This window comes from Rhinolophus hipposideros, assembly GCF_964194185.1.
Source record: "Rhinolophus hipposideros genome assembly, chromosome: 8".
Taxonomy (NCBI): domain Eukaryota; kingdom Metazoa; phylum Chordata; class Mammalia; order Chiroptera; family Rhinolophidae; genus Rhinolophus; species Rhinolophus hipposideros.
In genome coordinates, this window is record NC_138054.1 from 87,803,995 (window position 1) to 87,826,936 (window position 22,942).

The window sequence follows — 22,942 nt, forward strand, 5'->3', positions numbered from 1 at the left end:
TATGACTCAACTGTGCCTCAGTTTCCTCACCTGTAAATGGTGACAATGTTTACTTTAGGTTGTGATAACTAAGTGGCATATGCCATGAGTTTCGCACAGTGCCTGGTACATAAGAGGTGTTCCGTATTCATCTCCCGCCCTTGGGTTCCCTATCTCTCAGGGAGTTTCCATTTCTTTTCCTCTCAAAAACCTCTTCTTTTTTCAACTTGAAGCTGTTGCAGTGCTGCGGTAAGACAGTAGAGGGCACTCTCGACATTTCCATGGCTGAGAACCCCCGCGCAGGGCCGCAGGGCTAGTGTGGGTTCCCCAGGGGAAGGGCGCTAGGTGCAGGGGTACTGCTGCTCTGCTCCCGGGCAGGCAGTTTCCCAGAGCTCCCTTCCCGGGGTTAGTGTCCTGGGCCGAAGCTTGCAGTCTGTCATTTGGTCTCCCATGTGCTCTCCCACTGCTAGTTATAAACAAATTGCCCACTTCTGCAAACCTTCTGCCCTCAGTCCCCAGGCCGGTGGGGAGGCGCCTTGCGTGGGGCAGCTAGACATTGATGAAGGATCCCTGGTCGCCGTTGGCCGTCTCGGGCTCCACGCAGCGCCCCTTCCTCCGTGTGACCCTGCGGTTCCGGTGGAACTTGGCATAGCAGCGCAGCCCTAGGCAAGGGAGACAGGATTGGGGTATGCCCAGTCAGTCCCCTCTCCATCCTACCCCTGCACCCTCTCACTATCACTCCCTTCTTTATACTGCCTTACAACCAACCCATCCTTTGCCCAGCAGCCCGAATGGGGAAGAAAGGAAGGATGAACAGATGGAGCACAGGGGATATGTAGGGCCATGAAACTATTCTACGTGACACTGCAATGGTGGGTGCCGGTCATTATGCATTTATCAAAACCACAGAATGTACCACACGAAGCACGAACCCTAACGTAAACTATGGACTTTAATTAATTAATTAATAATAATAATGTTTCAAAATTGGGTTGTCAATTGTAAAAAGGTGTACCACACTAACGCAAGATAATAATGAGTAATGAGGAAACTGTGGAGGGGCAGAGAGGGTATGTGAGAAATGTATTTTCTGAACATTTTTTTTTTTTTGTAAACCCAGAACTGCTCTAAAAAAGTGTATTAAAGACTTTGTAAAGAGATACAAATTCTGCCCTCTCCCCATAAAACCCCCCATGACTCCCCCATTGTACTCAAAAGGAAATCTGATAACAATCTTCCTGCTCTGCTTCATATACCCGGCCATTTCCTGCCTCAGGACCTTTGCACTTGCTGTTCTCTCTGCCAGAAATCCCTTCCCCAACCTCTTTGCATAGGTGGCTCCTTCATGGCCTTCAGCTCTCAAAGAGACCCACCCTGGCCACCCTAATGAAAGCAGGTATGGCTCTGCTGGCCCACCCTGGGAAGGGTTTCCTGGCTGTGTCCCTCTCCATGATGGCCTAAGACAGGCATCCCCTAAGATACATGCGTAGATACACTTTTCATTCAAGGCCACATCCTCTGGATGGTGGGGGAAAAAGATGTCAGCGTGGCCTGAGCAAATCCTACATTTCAGGGTAGGAGTGACCGCAGAGAGAAGTCATTGCTACTTTAAGATCCCGTTATGTCACTGTCATGAGAACAAAAGGGCTGCTGTGAAGTATGTGCTTGGTGGTCTAGAACTGACACCTGGGTTCGTGGGCTTTTAGACCTGTGGCCACATAAGTGACATTTGGGAGGGGACGGGGATTCATGAGCACGAGTGGTTGGTAGCCACAGAAGCCCTTCCAGAACCCCCCAGAATCCAGGCTGGCCCTGACTGCTGGACTTCAGCTCTGAGCCCTGTGTTCAACATTCTGGGATATCTCAGGAGTCTTCAAGAGCCCTGGTCCTCATGAGGGTTCCTGGAATCCCATAGATCCGTGGTGTGGCATTTTGGTGACAACTTCCCCTCCTCCTGGACCATTTTAATGAGCTGCCTGAGCTGTCACTTCTACTCTTCACTTTTTTTTTTTTTTTTTTTTGAGCCTGAGTGTCCAGGGTGGAAGCAAGAGTTTTGGAACCGACCGTTGTGAGAGGGATCAGCTGAAATGAGCAGGTGGGGCTTTGGTTGCCGACATACCCTCTGGATGCCTTGAAAGCTGCCCCCTCCCACCTGAAGCCCAGGGGCGGAAGGAAGGATTCCTGGGCCACCCACTGTGTCCAGCCAGGCACCAACTGGGTGTGTACAGCTCAGTAGGGCCAAGTCCCCGGCATTTGGGCAGGCTGGACCTAGAGGCCAAGGACTGAGGTTTGGTCCCAACCCTGTTCTGGGCTCCCTCAACTGGAGTGCCTCCTGCCTATTGTGTACCTCAGTCTCCTCCTCTGTGAAATGGGGCCCTGGCCCTGCACACACGTACCAAAAGGCAGCTTGCCAGCATCCATCCCGCCTTCCGCCCCTGCCTGCCTCTATCCCCTCTCACCTCCCAGCTGGTCCTCCGTCTCCATTGCTGCCCCCCACAGCCCTGCAGCCGGAGAGAGCTTTTAAACTTCTAAGTCAGAGCATGTCACTCCCCTGCTTAAAACCTGCCTGCAGTTTCTAATCACAAATCAAACAAGGCTGACAAGGTCCTCTGACCAGCTTCTCCCACCTCCCCTTGTGCCACTTCCCCATGGCCACTGTGTGCCAGGCCCACTCAACATGCCAGCTTTGTTCCTGCCCGAGGTCCTTTCTTTGTTCTTGCTTCTTGCCTGGGATTCCCCCCACCACCGCTCCCAGACCCCCCATCTTCAGGTAGCTGGTTCCACTGTCCACTCCTGTCCATCCTTTCTGAAACAACTCCCAGACCTCTGGATTATTTTCTTTACAGACCTATTACTTTCTGAAGACATCTACTTATTTGCTTATTGTCTACTCATCTCACTAGAATGGACTCCTTGGGTGCAAACCTGCTGAATCCCCAGTGTCCAGAACAGTACCTGACACATAGTAGGCACTCAACAAATATTTCTTGACTGACTAGATGAATGAATAATCAGACCTATGTTGCTTTATTGCTTTCATAGCAGATAATTTCTGAGGCTAATGTAAGCAAAAATAGGGCATGCATGTCAGGATGGTTAAGAGAGGGACTGAGACAATATTCTCTCATGTAGGAGATGTGAACACTAATTGAATATTGAATGCTATTGAGTAATTATTGTTTATTTTTGGTATTGTTTTTAAAAGAATACATATCTTTTAGAGACATATACTGAAATGTTCGTAGATGAAATATAGCTCAACTCTCAGGAGTTGTTTCAAAGTCAAATTGAAATGGGGGAACAGGGAAGGGGAGAGACGCCACAGATTGGTGCTGAGTTGGTAATTATTTAAGCTAGGTGATGGGAAATGGGAGTTCATTATTCTACTATTCTAACTACTTAGTATATATTTAAAATGTTTCAGAATACAAAATTAAAAATATTGCCCTACTTTTCTAGCTGTGTGAGTTTGGGCAAGTCACTTAACCTCAGTTTGCTGACGTGTAAAATGGGGATCATAATAGCTCCCTTCCTGGGATGGCTGTGAAGATTTAAGGAGACCATGGGAGGAAAATGCTTAGCACAGAGCCTGGCGTACCTGGGCACACCCGGGCAGGAGGCACTACTCCAGGTGGGCGCTCAGAGGAGTTAAAGAGGTAGCCAGGCCAGTGCATCCTTCCCGGGTACAGGCTGGGAAATCCACCCCCCAGCCCTGTTATCACACTTGGAATGCCTCCCCTGAGATAGAATTCTGGCCTGTGAGCACCAGCCTTCTCGGATTTGATCTTATTTAAAGAGATAGGCTCCTCTTTCCTCCCTTCCACTCCGTCCAGATCATGGGAAATCATGCCAGCTTGTATTTCATGAGGTGAGAAAAGCAAATCTGAGAAACGATGCCAGAATTCAGACTAAATGAGTTCACAGATTGGGAAGGCCCTGAGCAAAGCTGTTCTTGCTTACGGCTTCAGCTCCCAAGGGATTCTCCCATCCCCTCCTTCCCCGCAGGCCCCTCAGTCCACCCTCTGCCAGGAAATCGTGTCCCCCACTCAGTGCAGACCCAGCTTCAAGGAGAAAGGGAGGTTTCGTGATTCTCAGAGTACAAGGGACCCCCTGGGAGTCCAGACTCACCTTCCACACACATGCAGTCGTCGAAGCATTTGTTGTTGAGGCCCCGGTTATGGGGCATGCAGAGATGCTCCCGCAGGTCGCAGCAGGTCCCTGCCAACACAGCAAGCACACATGGTCAGCCAAGCTGAGTGGACCCTCCCTGCCACGCTACACACGGTCCCACTGGACAAGAGATCCATCATCTCTGTGGCAGGGCCGTGCCCCAGTAGGGTGGGCCATCTGGTGTGCAAGACTCCCAGCCGGAACCACCGAAGGATATCGTGGCTGAGGCCCCTGGGGCATGTGGCAGAGACCCCAGCTGCCCCAGATGGGCTATTGATTGGTCATGGGAGGGGCAAAGGTGGTGTGGGATCACTTCTCAGGGAAAGCGGGTAGAACAGCTGGGGGCTGCAGTGTAGAGTCAGCTTGGAGCGGGGGTGGGGTGGAGTGGGGGAGCCTTAGGGATCATTGACACCAACGTCCTCTTTTGACAAATGGGGAAACTAAAGCCCCTCTCCCCTCCCAGAAGCAGATTTTCCAAAGCAGGCTTAAGGCGTGGCCTCACCCACCACAGAGCCAGCTCTCAGAGTGACCGTCCTGTTGGCCTGAACTCCAGCCTTTTCTTTCTGCTCAGGGTGAAAACAATGGTTTGGAAAGAAAACAGCCTGTCAGGGAGCTGGTAGTCTGGCTGGTGGTCTGGCTTACACAATGCCAAATGCTGGTTCGGTTGCTGTTTTGTAGAATATTCTGGCTACTCAATTAACAAGCATGGTGCCACCAAGGTGTGTCACGCGGATCTCCCTCCAAGGCATTTGCTGCCCAGCAGCAAAGAGAACAGTTAGCTGATGGCCTCTAGTTGTCAGCACCTTCAGGAGCCACCTGGGCTAAAGTCACAATGTCCCTGAGCAGCCCCAGCCAGTCGGGGTACCAGGGCCTGGCCATCTCTGCCCAAGGTGGGTCTCCCCTTGGAGGTACTCTTTGCTCTGGAGTCTTGGCCGGCCGAGACTGCATCACAGTTTTCCCTGTTAATTTCTGCTTTCTCCCCCTTTTATTGTTCACAGGCCTTACCTCCCCTCCCCTAGAATAAACCTGCTCATCTAACGCCTCTTCAGTATCTGCTTCCCAGAGGTCCAGACTGACCCAACCAGGGCCAGCAGGTTAGGACATCAGACAAAACATCAGGCTCCTTGCTGAGCATGTCATCAAAAACCTCCCTAGAAAGCCCAGGAATGTCATGATGGGACAAGGACAGAATTAAGCCCAACCAGGTTTTAGGAGGAAGAAGTCAAGAGAAGGACCATCCTGACTTCAGGCAGCGTGGGGCAGTGGTTAAGAACCAGGCAGGCCCAGGTTTGGGCCACTTCCCAGCTATGTGACCTTGGCTGAGACACGGCCTCTCTGAGGCTCAGTTTCCTGGCTTGCACATTGGGGATCACAGGGTCTCTTCCTCTGGGTTGCTATGAGGATTCAATAAAGTTCGACAGCAGCTCTCAGTAAAGTGGTAGCTGGAGTCGTTATTCCTTACGTATCCGTAGAGGGTCAGGGACCCGCAGGCCCTGGGGAGGTCCAGCCCACCCCACTCAGGGGGAGAAAGCACCCCGCCTTGAACACGATGCTGCTTCGGTACCTGGTAGGCAGTCTTGGTGGTGGTCACATGGTTCCCCTTCGGCGGGTGATGTTTCGTTACCATCACCAGAGAGTTTACCCCGGCTTTTCTCTGGGGACAAAAAGATCTGTGGTCAGTTGCTGGGGCCAGCAGAGCAGAGAGATTACGCTCGCGGATGCAGGTGTCAGAGTGTTCACACTGCCTCTCCCGCAGTGTGGCTCGGACACTCGGCTTCAACGGAGGCTTCTCTAAAACGGGATCCACAGCAGTACAGACATACCGTTTTGCTTCTGTTTTAGAGTCAAAGGAAAGTGTTTGGTATGTGATAAGCTCTTGAGAGCAGCGTTTCCATTTGGGGGGCCCGTGCTCGGGTAGACTCAATGCCCTGCCCCGCCACTGGGAGTAGCTGTAGGTCAGGCAGGGGGGACCAACAGATGGTGGTGCAGGGAGGCAGGGAGCCCACGCACGGGAGTGGTCGGGCAGGTGGACGTACCTTTCTTCTTTGCAGAGGGCCAGACCTCAGGTTTTAAGTCCTCATAATCAGTCCAGTCAAACAAGGCCATGTCCAGTGTGGGCATCACCTCCCCGTCAGGCCTCGGCTGAGCCTGCAGAAGGTGGGTGGAGAGGAGGGAACCTGTAGCTCCCAACAAGTGGAAGCTGGAATGTGGGGCTCCCGGGTCAGAGGGCAAAGGAGGGGGACCTCAGAAGCCAGCTCATCCTCTGATAGAATCCCAGCCCCGAGACACGGAGGTGCGGGCTCCGGTGGTCACTCAGACGATTTTCTCACCGTGCATTCACCAGCCCGCCAGGATGGTGCCTTCAGGTAACCGACCCAGGCGGAGGAGTTGTCCATCAGACCCTCTGAGGGCGGGGCTGGGAAGGCAATCATGCTTGCTCGGGGTCTCTACACCCAGGCGAGCGAGTTGGAGGAAGCCGCCTGCACACTTCCTGGTCCCTCCTCTCCCCTGAAGAAGCTGTCAGCTCTCCGTGGCACCATTGAGGCCGTGGCCACGGGTCACTTCCACTCACAGCCCTGGCCAGCCATCTCAGGACTGGATCTGCCCACAGTGGGCAACACAGGCAACATTCAGGGCTGGGTGCCCCACGGATGGACTTCAGGGGGTCTGCGACAGCATGGAGAGCCGTGTGTTTCTGGGGGGTGGTCCATAGCTTTTATCAGAACCTCAGGGGGTGCAAGACCCGGAAAGACAATGAGAAAGATCTATTGTTGAAAAATAAGGTTTCTTTCCTTCTACATATGTATTTTATTGATCATTTTAAATATTACTTTGAAAAAGAGAAAAACTTCAAAGCCACACTTACTCGCTTTCTCTGTCTCCATACATCTCCTTTAAAGGTTTGAAACAGATGTTAAGTGTTAACTAATGCTTGTTAATTCTGGGTCCTGGGGACCCAATTTTTTACATTGCTGTTCTCTGTACTTTTTGGTATGTATAAAATTCTCCCCCAAGGGCCTTCTTGATGCAGAGCCCAGTGTGCTGAGCTGGCACTGGCTTCCTTGGCTGACCCTCGAGTGAGCTCCCAGGACCACTTTCTCCGGGACAGTGGCAGCCCGTCTAGGACAGAGCGCCCCCCTGGGCTGACGGCCATTAGGAGACCTGGTTTCCAGCCAATCCCGGTGGTTTTCACCAATTCCATCCCACTCCTGTGCCTCATGATGTGGTCTCAAGGACTCTTCCAGCTCCAAGGCCATTCTGAAGCCCCTTACCTGGGGCCACAGAGATGTGACAGGCAGGATCAGGGATTCTTTCGTGGCAGGTGCTGCCTCAAAGGTGGTGAGGTAGAGGATGGTGGGGGCCAGGCTTGTGGAGGAGTCCTCCATCATGGTATCCAGGGGCTGGTCTTCGGAGAGCTCCACCTTCTTCCTCAGGGAGCTGGGACCTCGGACCAAGCCTTGGCCTGAGACAGAGCAGGAAACACAGGGCCTTTATCTGTTTGCTACCCCTCATCACCCAAAGCAGAACCTACATTTCCTGCTGCAGACAAAGGGGTAGCGGGGACCTTGTGACAAGTCATTGGCCCAGCAAACATCCCTGCTGCCTACCCTCCTGGGGAGGTGGAAATGGTGGACTGGAGATGCTTGAGTGTCTTGGGTGAACTTGCAGTGTTGCTGGGAGACAGCCCAAGGAGTCTCCCTCTAAAGTAACATTCTAGGAGGTCCACGCCTCGGTTGGCTGCATGCAGCCAGGGTGTAAGTGAAACAAATGGGAACTAATAGGATTAACGATGGAAGGCTTCCTGGAGGAGGTGAAATCTGAGTAGGGGAGCAATGTGACGAAGCTGAGAGGCATTGCAGAGAGAGTGGCCTTTGAAAAGGCTGGGAGGAGAGAGCCAAGCTTATGACACACAAGTGACTGCTTCCTACTGTCGTGATAAGCATCACCCTCTGTACTAAGCACCTGCTGTGTGAGAACCCTGTCGTACTACGCCTGGTCCTGCTTTACAAGTGTTATTTTATTTAACCTTTGCAGCAGCTCTGGGAGGTAGGTGTTCTGCCTTATCCACAGGGGAGGAAACTGAAGCACAGAGAGATCAGGTGACTTGCCTGAGGACACACAGTTAGAGCGTATTGAAGCCTGAATTCGAACTCAGGTCCACCTGAGTGCAAAGTCAATACTTTTAATCACCGATGCCACCTTCCAAGACACATGGGCATGAGGTAGGGTGAGTATGACCGGGCAGGGATGGGGTCGTCGGGAACAAAGGAGCTTTGAGAGAAGTTAGAGGGCCCGGGCTCATCCTTGCCTCGTTTTCTCAGTTAAGATCTGACTTTAAGGTTAGTTGGGTCAGTTGGGGTCACCTCACCCTCCAGAAATGAATCCCAGAGAATAGAAAGGGGACTTAGGGACCATCAAATCTGCTCCATTCATTTTCCAGACTTCACAACTGGTCAGCAGGGCTGGGGCTGGGCTTGGCCTCCAGACCTCTGATGTCCCCTCCTCCCCTTGCCCACTGTGGCTGGAGCTGAGCCAAATTGAGTCCAGCTCCGTGTGTGCCCTCTGGTTTGTCCTCAAGGATGCCAGGCTCCCCGCCCCAACCTGACACATGACCCCCAGGGAATGGGATGCTGAGAGTCTAAGCTAACCCCCCTCCCCACCTGCCAACTGTATTCTGCCCACTTGGGGGTTCTGAGTAGGCCTGGCAGGGAAGCAAGCTGCAGCTATTTGCAGAGGAAGTGGGGCTGAGACTCCACCACCCTCTTCCTGCAAAACCCCCACTTCATCCACGTTTTTAGCACTAGACCTGCCCCTAGAGGCAGTCTTGTCATCTGAAGAGTCTTGGAAATTGAGGTTTCTACCTGGGCTGGAGGCCAGGTGAGACCAGGGAGGAGCCAGCTGGGTGGAGCTGCTGCGACAGTTTGTTCAGAGACTGAATGGGCAAAGGGAGGGGGAGGCTGGGGCCAGTGGGCAGCTAGACGCTCACAGGGATGTGAGAATGTGGAGGAAACTTAGAGGAAGAGGAGGAGGGCTGTGGGGGGTGGGAGTACCCCATGAAACAAGCAGGGCAGAGGCAGGAAGAATAAGGATGTGACGCCTCTCCTGGGACACCTGCGTCCAGGTTGGAGGACTCTGATTCAGCATCACGAGAAAGCTGAGAATTCATTGGTAACAACTGCTCATTGTCCCTGCCACTTGCCAGGCACCATTCTCAGCACTCTACACATCAAGTTGTCTCCAGATCTAGACTGAGTGTAGATGGGGCCATTATCCTTATTTTGTAGAGGGAGAAACTGACGCACAGAAAGGTGACTTGCCCAGGGCCACACAGCTAGGAAGTGGTGGAGCCAGGATCTGAATTGGGCACATCTGGTTTCAGAGTCTAAGCTCTCAGACCCGGCTCTATGCTTCAGAGTTGATTACGTGATATGCTTGGAGGCCACTGAACTGGTCCATTTCTACTCAGGAGTTACGTTGGACGGATTTAGGTCAGATACAAAGTAGAACTTCCTAATTTAAGAGGATCATCTCCCGATAAGACCGAGCTTCTGTTGCAACATATCCCTCTCTTCCTCCTACGCTCCACTCGCAGGTCATTCCCAGCCTCCTCCTTTTACCAGATCCCTCTGACTTTGTGAGATAGCCTCCCCACCCCACAACCTCTGGGTGACCACTGCCTGCTTCCTTCCGGACCTCTGGATGTCCTCCCAGGGACCTCACGTCATTGACACTCCCAGCCTGCCCCTGAAATCCCCTTGGCTATTTGGATCTGAACCCTCTCCCTTCCCCCCGCCCCTCCTTTCCATTGTAGGACCCCAGCCTCTCCCAGACCTCCAGCTACCTCTGTGCAGTTTCAACCTCTCCCTGCGTCTCTTGTGCTCTCTGCCACGTTTCTTCACTCTCTCTGACCCTGGAGACCGGTTCTCCTTCTCAGGGTAAGGCAGTGCCAGCCCCAAGAGCAGATTCTTGTCCTGCAGCAAGCCCGCAGGACTCTTCCCAGGGAGCAGGGCCCCTGTCCCTTGCAGCCTGGAGGCCTGCCTTGTGGAGGTGACCACAGTGCCCTCCTGGGCCCGGCCAGGCATGCCGGAGCCCCGCTCCTTCTTGCCCAGGCCCCGCCGGGTGTGGTGGCTGGCCTGAGACGTCCACAGTGCTGGGCCCGGGAGGTTGATGTGATTCTCAGGGACGTTCCGAGCAGGGGTTCCAGGTCCCAGGGAGCCTGCCAGGCTCAACTCCAGGAGCACCAGGAGAACGAGGAACAGCATGGGGGCAACGTGGGTGGTGGTTCCAGCCATGGGTGGTTCCTTGCATGGGTTCCTTTTCTCCCTGCAAGGAAAGTAGCATATAAGGGGGCAGCTCGGCAGCCCTCCTCCCCCACTTCCCTGCTCCCAAATCCCCTCTCCCATTATTACAGCCCAGTGTTTCTCAACAAGACTAGAAAGGAACTTGGGTCCCCAGGGGACATTTGGCAATGTCTACAGACATGTTTGGTTGTCAAAACTGGGCAGCACTACTGACTCGACTGGATGGAGGCCAGGGCTGCTGCGAAACACCCTAAGATGCAGAGGCCCCCACGACACAGACTCACCTGCCCAGAAAGACCACTGTGCTGAGGCTCAGAACTCCTGGTTTACATAGTCTAAGCAGCATCCAGCTTCCAGAGCAGTCTAGAATTCCTTTCTCTGCATCAACCTCTGCCCTTTGAGTCCCCTAGAATGAGCTGAGTCCTTTCAAGCTCAGAAATAGGCCTCTAGTCCCCAAGACTGGACTCAGAGTCTAATCAAACAAACAGAATAATAGCGTTTGAGCACGTGCCACAGGCAGGAGTCGTGTGCAGCGCTTTCTGTGAATTTATATCACTTCGTCCTTTTAACAACTCTCTGGAGTGGCTCCTACTATTTTCTGAAGGGGAAGTTAAGGCTCAGAGAGGTGAAGTCACACCGAGTAAGTGGCATTCATGTCACTTGTATGCCTGCGCTCTGAACCCTAAGTGGCTGTCCTGGGACAGCCGTGTTTTGTCCTCACTCTTTTCTTTTCTTCCAAGGGTTCTGATGCAACGTGTTCCTGCTGGGCTGAAGCACTCTGGATGCTTGACTCTGGCCCTGCAGGGTAGGGTGAGCTGACAGCCCCCCATTCTTCACCCGAATCGGGGCCTCCTCAGGAAACCCACTGTTTTGCCCCCTTCCCACACCGGAGGAAGAATTGGAGCTTTGGCCTGTCCAGACGACTTTGGAACTAAGGAGGCCTGCGGCTGGGGGATGATGGGGGTGTCTGCCGGACTCTGGAGACCACCCCCTGCAGCCCCACCCCCCAGTGCCCACCCCTGCACCTGTCTCACTGCATCCAGACAAGCTCGGCACCAGGTTCACCAGGCTGATTGAATTTTATGGACTCCCCGAGGCCTCCTGTGTATTCCATGAGGCTCACAAAAGTGCTTACACAACGTTTCCTTGTGACCTGTGGCCACGTAATTGCCCAGAGCCGAGGAAAGGTTGGTGGGCCCATGAGGATTCCCGCATCTCCCTCCAGCCCTCTCAGTTCCTGCAGTCCTCACACTGGCCATCCCACCCCAGGCTCACTTTTAGCCAACCCTGACTAAGAGGCCCTTGACATGGGCAGGGAGGGCAAGAGGGAGAGGGGGGCTGGGGCCAGACCAGGCTGACCCATTCTGAGAGGGCTGGGGGTGGGGTGAAGGGAAAAAAAACAGCTCCCCCGACCCCCCACTCCTCCTAGCTGTTTACCCTGCTTTTCTTTTATCCCTGCCTGGTGTGTCCTGGTACCCTGGGAAGCCCAGGCTCCGGCCTCCACTGCCCTCCACTCTGTTCTTCCTAGAACCATGTATTAAGACAAAGAGGCTGTCCCATCACTTCCCATCTCGTCCCCTGTCCCTTGTCCCGGGAGCCACCGCACATCCCGGAGAGCCTCAGGGAGCCGTGTGGGACACTGGGATGGGCCTGTGACAACCCTGTCTCATCACACATCCTTGCATTCCTAAGACTATTAACTCTTCAGCCCTGGCCTACTTTCCTGGCCAGCTCACCCTCAACAGGAGGCTCCTCTGGCCTTTCCTTAATGAGGCCTCTGGAGGCTGGGGCTCAGGCAGCCGACCCCGACTCCTGAGATGGCCGGCCAGGAGAAGGGGGCCCATTTTACGGGGCTGTCAGTCAAACATTGTTTCATTTCGAGGGACCCCTCAAGCCCTGTTTCCAGGTCTGAGCCACATGCTGGCTAGTCTGCAGGCTGGCATTTGCCAGGTTTCACCTTCCCCTCCCTGTGTTTGAGAAAGGCTCTGAGTCTGTTGATGCTGTCTGCAAGCCAGCCCTGTCCTTCTGTCTTGCAGGGACACTCATAGCCTGGGAGAAACCCACAGAGTGCCCCCATCAACAGGGAACTTTTGAGGTGTTGGCTAGTGAATGGAATCCCCATCCTAGGGTGAGGGGGAGCAAGGCAGGACACCCAAAAAGTGCAGGCAAGAGATTTGGCAGAGGGGTGAGGAATGGGCAGACCCTTGGGAGTGTACAGGCAGCGTGCTGTCCCTGTGGCCACACAAGAGCCAGCCTCTGAGCTCAGTGAGCAGCCTGGGCACTGGTCTCAGGACAGCTTCTCTCCTGCAGAGCCAGGAGAGGAAGCCCAACCCCACACCCCTATCATGACCCCACCTGGATTTGCCATCTCTCTTTCTCCTACTGAAGTCCTATTGCTAAGACCCTGTCAATGGCCATGGGTCCATTCACATACGGAAAACAGCTCCCCCGACCCCCCAACTCCTCCTCGCTGTTTACCCTGCCTTCCTTTTATCCCTGCCTGGTGTGTCCTGGTACCCTGGAAAGCCCAGGTTGGGCCATCTTTATTCCCTCCCGCCCGTCATATCCTACGAATCATGCATTCAGCCTGCCTGGGGCACGGGAGAGCAGATTTCAGTGTGCAATGCTGGTACGCCCAGAGGGGGCCATCTCTCTCCCCAGAGTTTATTAGTAACATCCTTCTCCCAGACCCAGCCCATACTGCTGCCAGATAACTCTGATCATGACCCTCTCCTGCTCAAAACTGTCAGTGGCTCCCTATGGTCTTCCCTTTTAACCACCGACTCCGCACTTTGACACTTAAGACCTTATATAATGTGGCCCCAATCTAGCTTGGCAGCACTGACTTCTATTTCCTTCCCTTCACAGCCAATAGAAATGATTTCCTGCGCCCCCGAACACATCCCATCTTTCTTGTTTCTATTCTCCCTTAGGCCGTTCCCTCTGACTGGAAACCTCTCCCCTCTCCCCTCATCTCTCTGTGTCCAAATCCTGCCCATCTTCTGGGCCCCATCCCAAATGTCCTCTCATATAGGTAGCCTTGTTCACTACCCCAACTAGATATGCTCCCTCCTCCGTGCTCACACACAGCTCTGCCCAGCTCTTGAAGACCTCATGTGCCATTTCATGCTGGGCGATCAGCCTTTCTTAAAGCCCCTGACTAGACAGGAAGATCCTAAGGGGCTCTGTCTCTCTTTTTCTTCTGTTCCTATCAGATCTGTAGGTCCCTGAAAATAATAGGCACTTATAACTATGGATCGGAATGGAGGTGGATTGAGCACACACAAACTGACACCTGAGCAGAAGATCGCAAATATATTCTCAGAGTGTATGTGTGTGACAGAGAGAGAGAGAGAGAGAGAGAGAGAGACAGAGAGACAGAGAGACAGAGAGAGAGACAGAGAGACAGACAGACAGAGACAGAGACAGAGAGAGACAGAGAACGCTGGAGTGAGGGCTGGGGGACCTGGCACCACTTTGCCCTGACGACTGCTTGGAGATCTCTCTCCAAGCCCATGGGGCTTACGCAGATCTTGGCACAGCCCAGCAACCAAGATGCAAGTCTGGCAAAGAGCCACTCAGAAAACGTGGGCTGCTACAGAAGTCCTGCCAAGGATCCACAGTGATGAAGGGCTCCAACCCATTTCTGTCGCTCTGGAAGCCAGTTGGAAACTGCATCACAAAGCGCCAAACATCCAAGGGAAAAGGGGCAGCAGGCCCCCCACCTCCCCCCATCTCCCATCAGCCATGGACGGTTCTGCCTGTGGCTTGCTCACGAAGCCTGCTCTTCTCGGGCTGGGTCTGATCCCCGCACTCCCCACATTGGGGACAATCAACAGCGTGGAGTTGCCCCACAAGAGTTGTCAAGGGACATCAGGCCCACCCACAACCCAGAGACGGTGCCCTCACAACTGAGATGTAATAGTGACTCATTAAAAGCAAAGCGAAACAAAGGAAATCGATAATAGAAGCCGCCACTCCGTGAGCAGCTGGGAAGCCCAGGCTTACACGCTTATTCTGTCTATTTCTTATCGAATCCTTTCAACTGCTCTGCAGGGCAGGTCATTTTCCACCTTTTTAAAATGAGGAAACCGAGGCTTTGGGAGGATAAGCCACACATCCAAGGTGACACGACTGGTGAGTGGCAAAGCCTGGGTTCTCTCTGCACCAGTGCACAGGGGACACCTGCTTCCACCATGTACTCTCCTGTCATTGCTGGCAGTGCAGGCAGGACCCAGCAGGGGAGACCAGGCCCTGGCAGCTGGGAAGGGGAAACTGACCAAGGAAGGGAAAGGGGCTTATCTCATGCCCTTATCCTGTCCCCACACAATGCGGGAGAGTAGAGCTGCGGAGCTGTCTCCATCCAGAAGGCTGCCAGGAAGCAGCATCACATGCAAATTAAGGGAATTCATCCAGCCTGGAGCCTACGTTGATTCCTGAGCCCTTCCCCCCAACAGCCTTGCATTTGGGGTGGGGGTACACGAGACTAGGGAGGCTCCTGCCCCACCCGCCTGGCTGACAACAGTGGAGCTGCCACTAGTATCCCAGGACAGCCGTAGGTCCCGCATTCCTGCCTTGCTGATCAGCTCACCCGCTGCATGATGGGTTGGGTGGGGGGTGGGAGTGGGGGTAGCAGGAGGTGGGAGTAGGGCTGGCTGAGAGGAGTCTGATGGGAATCCTGGGGCAGGGGCAGGGATATCAGTGATGCTGATTATGGTACTCAGTCCAGGCTGTGAGCCAGACAATCACCCACTGGGAGAACTTGGCCCATCAACCCCCTGTCCTAACCCTGGGTCTCCTCCGGTGTGAAGGACATGTTTGAACCACTGTACTTGGTAGAGATATTTCAGGAGTCTCTAAGCATTTGCTTCTAACCTCACTTTTTAAAAATAAATTTTTCAACTATTTTGAAAACTGTAGTAAAAACAACACACTCCCAAAAGCATTCTCTACCCAATTTTCACAGGGGCACAGCCCCATGACTTAGGCTGCTCCTGGGTCGGTGAAGAATATTCCAGGGACGCAAGGAGAGCAGTTTAAAAGAAGAACTGTTGCCCTTTGCAACTACTCATTTACTGCTCCAGAATTTTCTGGACACGAGTCACCCAGGCCAGTTAGAAGTTCAGTCTTTTATCGACAAGTGCAACCGACATCCATTGCATTCTTTTCTATCCCTGGGGACAGCTTCTTTTTTTTCTCATTGATTTAAAATAAGGCAATGTTGTAAATTGAGGGCAAAACAGGGGTCACACAGCATCTCGAGGTAGAAGTTAGAGTCTGACTGTAAGTAGGACCTGAAGTTGTATCTGCAGGAGATGGAGAAAACTGTGATTTGGGGGAGAGATCACTGGTGGTGGTGGGGTGCTACACTGCTCATAGACACTGCCTGTGTTGGTTTTATGTATTGGGATTATTGATGTTTGCACGGGAAATGATCTGCACGGCTCAAAAAACTTGCGGTAGTGGGAGGAGAGGAGGAAGACCACTGGATCATTAGGTTAGATGATCCTAACGTGTGCCAAGGGAAGCTGGGAATTCATGATCCATCGGGACGAGGCTCCTCCGTCTGTCTGTCTGTCCAGCTGACAGTCCCCTGTGGGAAGGGATGCCAGATACCATCCTCCAGGGTCTGGAGTGAGTCCCCAGGGGCTAGAGACATGTACTGAGGCAGCATGAATTCAGAGGACATATTCATGAATGTTAAAAGATAAAACACAACACATATTAACTACCCCATTCCAGGGCCAACCCCCCAGCCCTCACCTGCCTTGCTCTGTTCATCTCTCTGTGCCCGACCCTCAGGCTGATGGGGTGACTGGGGCACTTCTGTCTTTCAAAAGATCTTAAGAAAAGGATGCAGGGTGCTGGAGTGGGGGTGGGGGGGCTGGACAGGGAGGGGTCCTAATTTTTGCTACTTCTCTGGCCACAACTCAGATCTTGAAATGATCCTTCCCCTGGAAATACCCTAACCTTCTTCAGCTCATAAGGAACTTGAAGGCAGCCGCCCTCTGTGAAACGTGGATGGGAAGAGACCTCTGACTCCTGAGAGGCCGAGAAACATCTCCAAGGAGATGGTGCTCCCTTAAGAAAAGCCAAACTTAGCCCAAACACACTGCCTAACTCTGGAGCAATCTTCTCGGGCCCAGGTGATGAGCTCTCTGTGGATCTGGGGTTTCTTGGCCTGCCAGGTACAGCTGAGCACCTCACAACTTCCCTTCCAGGGACGTGGGCACTAGCAGCTGAAATCTGTCCTTCAGAGCAGCAGACTCAGGCAGGACCAGCCTCCAGGTGGGTGCCCCCTTGTCACAAAACTCTCTCCGAGGTCCCTCCGTGCTTCAGGTAATGAAACAGCTTCCTAGGCTGCTCTTTGCCTCGGCCCCTGTGTTTCACCAAAACATTCTCCGCTTCAGGTCAGAACAAAGCTGATCACTAGCTCTCCAGCTTAAAACTCTTTAGTGGGCATATGTACGACACACACAGCAGACAAGATGAACAACTCCTTAATATGGAAAGAACTGTCACCCCACTCTCAGCCCTCCACACTCCAAGCCTGGGAGCCTGCGGGCAGCAATAGCATGCCCAGATCCCCGATTCTAGTTCTCAGGGCAGATTTTGGTAGAGGCAGAAATCCTCTCTGATGTTATGTTTCCACACTTCCATGAAGATTTTACGGATGCTCTAAGTTGGAATTGACCTGCCTGACTCTTCCCTCTAACACCTCATCATCATCTGATTGGACACTTCCTGGAATGGCTGGAATTAAAGAATGGAGGCCGCCATCCCCAGGCCTCCATCCACTTTTAGAAAAGTGGGGCCACTCTGCAGTCAGCTCCACAAACCTGGAATTCCAGTTGGAGGATTTCAGGGCTCCTGACCCCTTGGGAGCAGATTTCTGTCTTCTTTTGGGGGAGATAACTTATTCCCCCAGGGCTGAAAAATCGGCACTAATTTTGCTAGTTCAATCAAAATATATTCTAGATGAGAGTGGGGGGTAGGTGGGTGAATCCTAAATTCATGGGCTGGGCTCTTTCCAAGGCAATTTGGGACTAGACTTTATCCCTCTATCCCCTCCCACCATCACACCCTATCTGTGACATGGGATTCTTAGCCTGTCGTGAGATTTGACTATTTAGGAAGTCAACACTCTTGTGTGCTGTGTGTGTGGTTCCGGGAAAGGATGGAGACCAAGCAGTGTCCATCCTTTGGGGTGGGTGAGACTTGAAAAAGCTGCCCTGGGAGGGGCTTGTTGACAGCTGGGGTCTTGACAGTCATGAGCTATTCCCTACCCATCTCCCTGCCTCCCTGAGGCTCTGCACACCCCCAAATGCCACCTGTCCAATAGGAAGGAGGCTCTTAGCTCCCCCTAGGTCTCAGAATAGCCAGAGACCCCAACTCCTCCACAGAACGTTGTGCAGACCTCTGCCTGTCCACCTGCGGAGCACCAGGTGCTTCTTTACAATGGAAACTGCTGGGGAGAGTGACACCAGGTGGTCACTGTTTGCTGAGCTTCTCCAGGTGCAGGACCTGGATACCATGCAAAGGAACCTGCTCCAATCTGAAGGGAGACACAGGGTCCCTCTGTCGGGATATTGCCAGTCTGACTGGGGAAAACAGCTCTGGCCCTGCTGAGGTCCCAGGGTGACAGGGAGGATCCAGGTCTTGCCTTGGACTCCTAAACTGATGAGAGAGAGAGAGAGAGAGAGAGAGAGAGAGAGAGAGAGAGCGCTTCTGCCCTCAGGGCACTCTTAGACTAAGCAAGAAAGGCACCCCTGCCTAGGAAGCCTCCAGTCTAACGGAGGAGATCCTGTTGCTGCTCTTAGGGACTTCCCATTCTGACAGGAAGGACACAATTTTGGCCTCGGAAGTTCCCAGAACAGGGAAAACATACTCTTTGCTGGAGGGTGCTTTTAACCTGGGGCAAGGACACAGTCCCTGCCCTCCAGGTGTCCCCACTCTGACCTGGCAGAGGCCACAGGTCTAATGAAGGATTCAAGCAGACATAACAATTACTGATTCAAAAACACAGATGTCAACCCAAACCCATTGAGCTGAGCCATGCGAGAGACCCACTGAGCAGATTAGAAGAACTGTGTGACCTTGAGCAAGTCATCTAACCTCTCTGAACCTCAGTGTCCTCTCCTGTAAGATGCTGGTGGGTGTGAGGATGAAGGGAGGTAAGTTATATGAAGTGAGTGGTACCCAGTAAGGGCGCAATAAACAGCAAGTGTTGTTAGGAGGAGGGGAGAGAGCAGGAGTTGGGGGGGGAGGCTCCTGGAAGCATCTGTGTATTTGTGCGGGCAGGGGGGCAGGCACAGGTGGCCACATCCTTAGTCCTTGGTGAGGTGATCGATGGTTTCCATGGGGCAGGGCAGGACAGGCCCCGGACAGCCTGGAGGGGACCATTGTCTTGGCAAATGAGGTTTGGCTTCCCCCACAGGGGCAGCCCCATCTGCTTTCATTGTTGCCAACAGCAGCCTTGGGAATTCCCACCCCCCACCTCCCTGTGAAGGGATGTTGTTGGGGGGGGGTTGCTCCTCAGGCGTCCCACCCACCCGGAGGCTTCCAGCTTTGTACTCCTCTCCCCCAGTTTCCCACCCCCATCTCCGGAGACGGAGTCCTACTTCCTGCTATATGTTATAGGTACTGGCTGCTCTCCAGGCCACCTATTCCCCAAACTTCATTATCTTGGTTCTCAGACAATTTAACATCACTTGCTGTTTAGTCAGACCCATCACTTAATCATCAAGTGACAAAATGCCGGCTGTCAGCTCTGGCAGAGGCCAGTGTAGAGTGGAAAGACACCTGGAGTCAGACAAGCCTGGGTATGAATCCTGGCTCCAGCACTTAATAGCTGCGTGACCCTGGGCAAGTCAATTAACCTCTCTGGGCTTCAGTCCCACATCTGAAAGATGAGTATGTTTGCGTATCATGTATTGAGCGTTTACTAAGCTCGGTCTAGAGCTTTAGCTGCACGATCTAACTTAGCCCTGTGAGGTAGACAATATTTTTCAGATAATAAAAGCAAACATGACTCAACATTGGGACAAAGATCTGGAGGATTTGCCCAAGGTTGCATAGTAGACTAAGTGGTAGAGGTGGGATGTGTACCCATGGCCATCTGCCTCCAAAGGCAGGGGCATGGCCATTCCTCATGCTACAGTGACAGATAGCAGTGTAGATGCCATAACTGACAGGCATGACACATGCTGGGGACCTTAACTCAGAGCCTGGCACAAAGAGCGCCCCTAAACACTTGTGGGCTCTAAAATTAGTTCATCCCAGCTGATCTGGTTTTAAGCAGAGGTCTCATCCTTCACACCCCCACACACATCCATGTGTACACGTGATCAGTGCCAGGCCATGGTATTGTGGTGTGGGGGCTGCCAAAGCTGGGACCTGGCGGGAGAGGGGACAGCGTCTCTAGTGGCAAGGATTCAGTCACCTTCTCAGAGGCCTGTACTCCACTGGCCAGAGGCCCACTCGAGAGGAAGGGCTGGGGTAGGACAAGTAGGGGGCCTGAAAGGGTCAGAATAGGGGTGCTTGTATGATGAACCCCTTGGGAACACGCCCAGGACTCTTCTCTGCTGGGAGGTCTCTTCTTCCTAGGCTGTGGATACAGGGAGGTCAGGATGCAAATCCCAGCGCAGCCACGTCCTGGCTGGGCCAAGTGAAGGAACTCCCTCCCAGTCACATAGCTGCTAAGCGATCAGCTGGGATTCAAACCCACTCTGCTGGCCTTGGGCAGTCACTTCCCCGTCCAGTCTGTTTCCTCTGCTCTAATCAGTCACATTAATCATCCTCACCTTCCAGAGGGATTCAGAGCCCCCAGAACCACAGGGATACTCCAGGCGGCTTGCTCCCCCTCCATTCTCCCCAGCCATGGTCTTTTGCTCCAAGGCCAACTCTGCCCCTGGCCTGGCCAGCAGGACCCAGTAGCACCCAGGGATAACCTGCAGCTTACAAGTTTTAGTTGAATCCTGACTCATTCCATTGACTAGAACAAGTGTGCAGAGCACGTACTGTGGGTCAGGCCCTGGGATGACAAGTGGAACAAGACCCAGACCCACCCAGAGAAGTGCAGACCTCCAGAACAGGGAGGCAGGGGGAGCAGGAGGGCTTCCCACAGGAAGGGACATCTGACCTTGGCCTGCAAAGTGGGCAGACTTCCATTGCACACAGGGCAGGGGAGGCATTTCGGATAGAGGAAAGAGCCCTATAAAAACTCAGAGGAAGTCAGGGTAGGAAGACAGATCAGCTGTGGATGGGGGTGTAGTTAATTTAGTGGCAACAGGGAGCCATTGAGGGGTTAACGGCTGGGAAGAGGGGTGGATTGAATGGTGAGCAGGCAGAGAAGGTGCCATCATTTTCATGTGGGTGAGAAGAAAGGACACTCTGAAGAAGGTTCCTAGGGGTCGCAAGGGCTGCTCAGCTGGCTTTCCCCGAGGAAGGCTATGGCACGAGACGGCAGGGCCAGAGATGGTGGAAGGCCCTGGGTTGCTCGAGTTGGTCCCGTCTGCCAGGCAGAATCATGAGCAGGAGGCTGAATGAGGTGTGTGTGCTCCAGTCCCATTCTTGCCTCCCTAAAGAGAAAGGCTCTAGATGTCAGCCCTGGCTGTGGCTGAAACCAAAAAAGCCAGGAGAACCTGGAACTCGCCAGGTGGGAGGTTTCCCTCTTCTGGAGTTGGCCTCATTAAACCACCTAGCTCACACACTGCAAACTCCTGGGGTGGTGTAGTACCTGTTATGACGACGTAATTGATGGTCAGAGGGCCTGGGAGCTTACACAGCAGGTTCCGGGTCCAGGAAGGAGATCCCCCCAGAGGAAAAGGAATGGCTTGTGTGTGAGCTAGTACCATTGAAAAAGAAATCATTGCAAGACAGAGGTTCAGAACTGGGGATGAGTCACCTGGATGCCTCATGATGAATGACCAGCTGTTGGCAACAGCGACAGCCACGCTGATCTCATTTTGAAAGCAGAGACCCTTTTCACCTGATGTTTAAACTCTGATTTTAGAACAAGCAGAGGGAGAGGGAGAGAAAGAAGAGTGACTGTAAGAATGCAAATGCCTGTATGGGGTTTTCTTCGGGGTGGTAGTGATGTGGAATGGGGGTATAGTCAGGTTTCTCTGCAGTGTCTCTCAAGCCTTGAACTTTTGATCCATTTTGCCCCCCCAACGCCCCCGGGACTGTAGACTCCGTCCACGAGTCCCAGTGTGTGTACTGTGCTGGTATCCAGACTGCTTTTTCCCTGTTTCCAAACACATTTCTATAGGCAGGCGCTATTTTGATCCTGGTTTATGAAGGGAACACAGGCTCAACGAAATGTGTTCCTTTGTCCAAGTTACTCCCAGAGCCTGTCTGCCTGACCCCAGAGGGATGGTACTAAACCAATACCGGGGCACCTTTTGTGCGTGCCACCAGGCTGGGAGGTGGGCAGCGTGAAGTGCACTGGGCTGGAGAGACCCGGCAGAGGCGAAGGCCGAGGGAGCCCCAGTGGAGGAAGGAAAGAAGACTTGGCGGGAAACCCAAGAACCCTCTGGTCGCAAACCCGGCGCCCGCAGGCGGCTGAGAACCCCAGCGCGCTGATGGAGAAAAGCTCGCACTGGATTGGGAGACTGGCTGCGTGGGAGCCAGAGAAGGGTGTTCAGTGCCGTCGGGGTTGCTAGGGCGAGGTACTGGTCCCGGCCTAATTCGAGGGCGCGGAGCCAATGGCGGTGCCGACGGGGGACGCACCCCAGGGTCCCTTCCCCTCCCCCCCGCAACACACCCCAGTCCCCTGGGCAGCCTCGAAAGGAGCAGGAGGGCAAACCCGCCAGCTTTACCCGGGCTCAGGGAGTCTTCGAAGCTTCTTGGAACGGTGGCGAACTGGGGTTCCTGGCCTGAGAGACCACCAGGAGACTCAGAGACAGAGAGACAAAGGGAACGGGTCCCAGAGGGAGAAGGCTCGTGCCGAGGACGGTAGTGGGCGAGAGCCGCGACCCCGAGAGGGCGGCGAGCGCGCGTGCGAGGCAGAGTGTCACAGCGTGGAAAAGTGAGTGTCCGGCGAACGGTGCGCGGACCAGGGGCCGGGAGCAGAGCCAGGAGCCGAGGGGAGAGGCAGCGAGGAGCCGAAGAGGCGGACGGACGGACGGGTTCGAGGGCCGGTAGGTCAGGGAAGAACGCAGCATCCTCACCTCCAGCCTAAGTCCCCCGCGCTCTCCGCCGCTGAGCGCGCCAGGTAGCCCACCTTTGTCCTGGCGCGCCGCCAGGTGAGGCGGGAGGGCGGGGCCGGGGGCGGACCAAGGCCTGGTCTTACCTGTCCGGTCGGCGGGGCGGGGACCGAGGGGCTCCGGGCTGAGCGCCTGCGGAAGCCGAACGCAGCCGAGGGCCGAGCAGCGAAGACAGGACTGCGCGGTGAGGTGCGCGGGCGGCAGGAGGATGTGCCCGGGCTGCGCCGGGATGGAGGGAAGGGGGCGGGGGCGGGCGGGGAAGGGGGCGGGCGCGCGGGGAGG

At 54.0% G+C, this 22,942-nt stretch overlaps 1 protein-coding gene across 2 annotated transcripts; it reads right to left on the minus strand.

Annotated features, from left to right (window-relative positions):
- Positions 1 to 394: 394 nt before the first annotated feature.
- On the minus strand, positions 395 to 22,849 carry DRAXIN (dorsal inhibitory axon guidance protein). Of its 2 annotated transcripts, XM_081057713.1 has the most exons (8): positions 22,747 to 22,849; positions 9,992 to 10,473; positions 7,422 to 7,612; positions 6,186 to 6,297; positions 5,714 to 5,803; positions 4,656 to 4,712; positions 4,108 to 4,197; positions 395 to 641 (listed from the first exon to the last, which is right to left on the minus strand). In XM_081057713.1, exons 2-8 carry the CDS (start codon positions 10,440 to 10,442, stop codon positions 529 to 531), a joined length of 1,104 nt encoding a protein of 367 aa, XP_080913839.1. In that variant the 5' UTR covers positions 10,443 to 10,473; positions 22,747 to 22,849; the 3' UTR covers positions 395 to 528. The 2 variants fall into 2 exon arrangements, with proteins under 2 accessions (XP_080913839.1, XP_080913840.1); XM_081057714.1 differs by lacking the exon at positions 4,656 to 4,712.
- Between the last annotated feature and the right edge of the window lie 93 nt (positions 22,850 to 22,942).

Excerpts from the sequence above, each read along its gene's own strand:
- DRAXIN (XM_081057713.1), bottom strand. The coding sequence starts at position 10,442 with ATGGCTGGAACCACCACCCACGTTGCCCCCATGCTGTTCCTCGTTCTC. Across the intron at positions 4,713-5,713 it reads CCACCAAGACTGCCTACCAG|AAAGAAAAGGCTGGAGTTCA; the intron begins GTACCGAAGCAG and ends CACCCTGAGCAG. Across the intron at positions 4,198-4,655 it reads CTCTGAGAGCTGGCTCTGTG|GGACCTGCTGCGACCTGCGG; the intron begins GTGGGTGAGGCC and ends CTGTGTTGGCAG.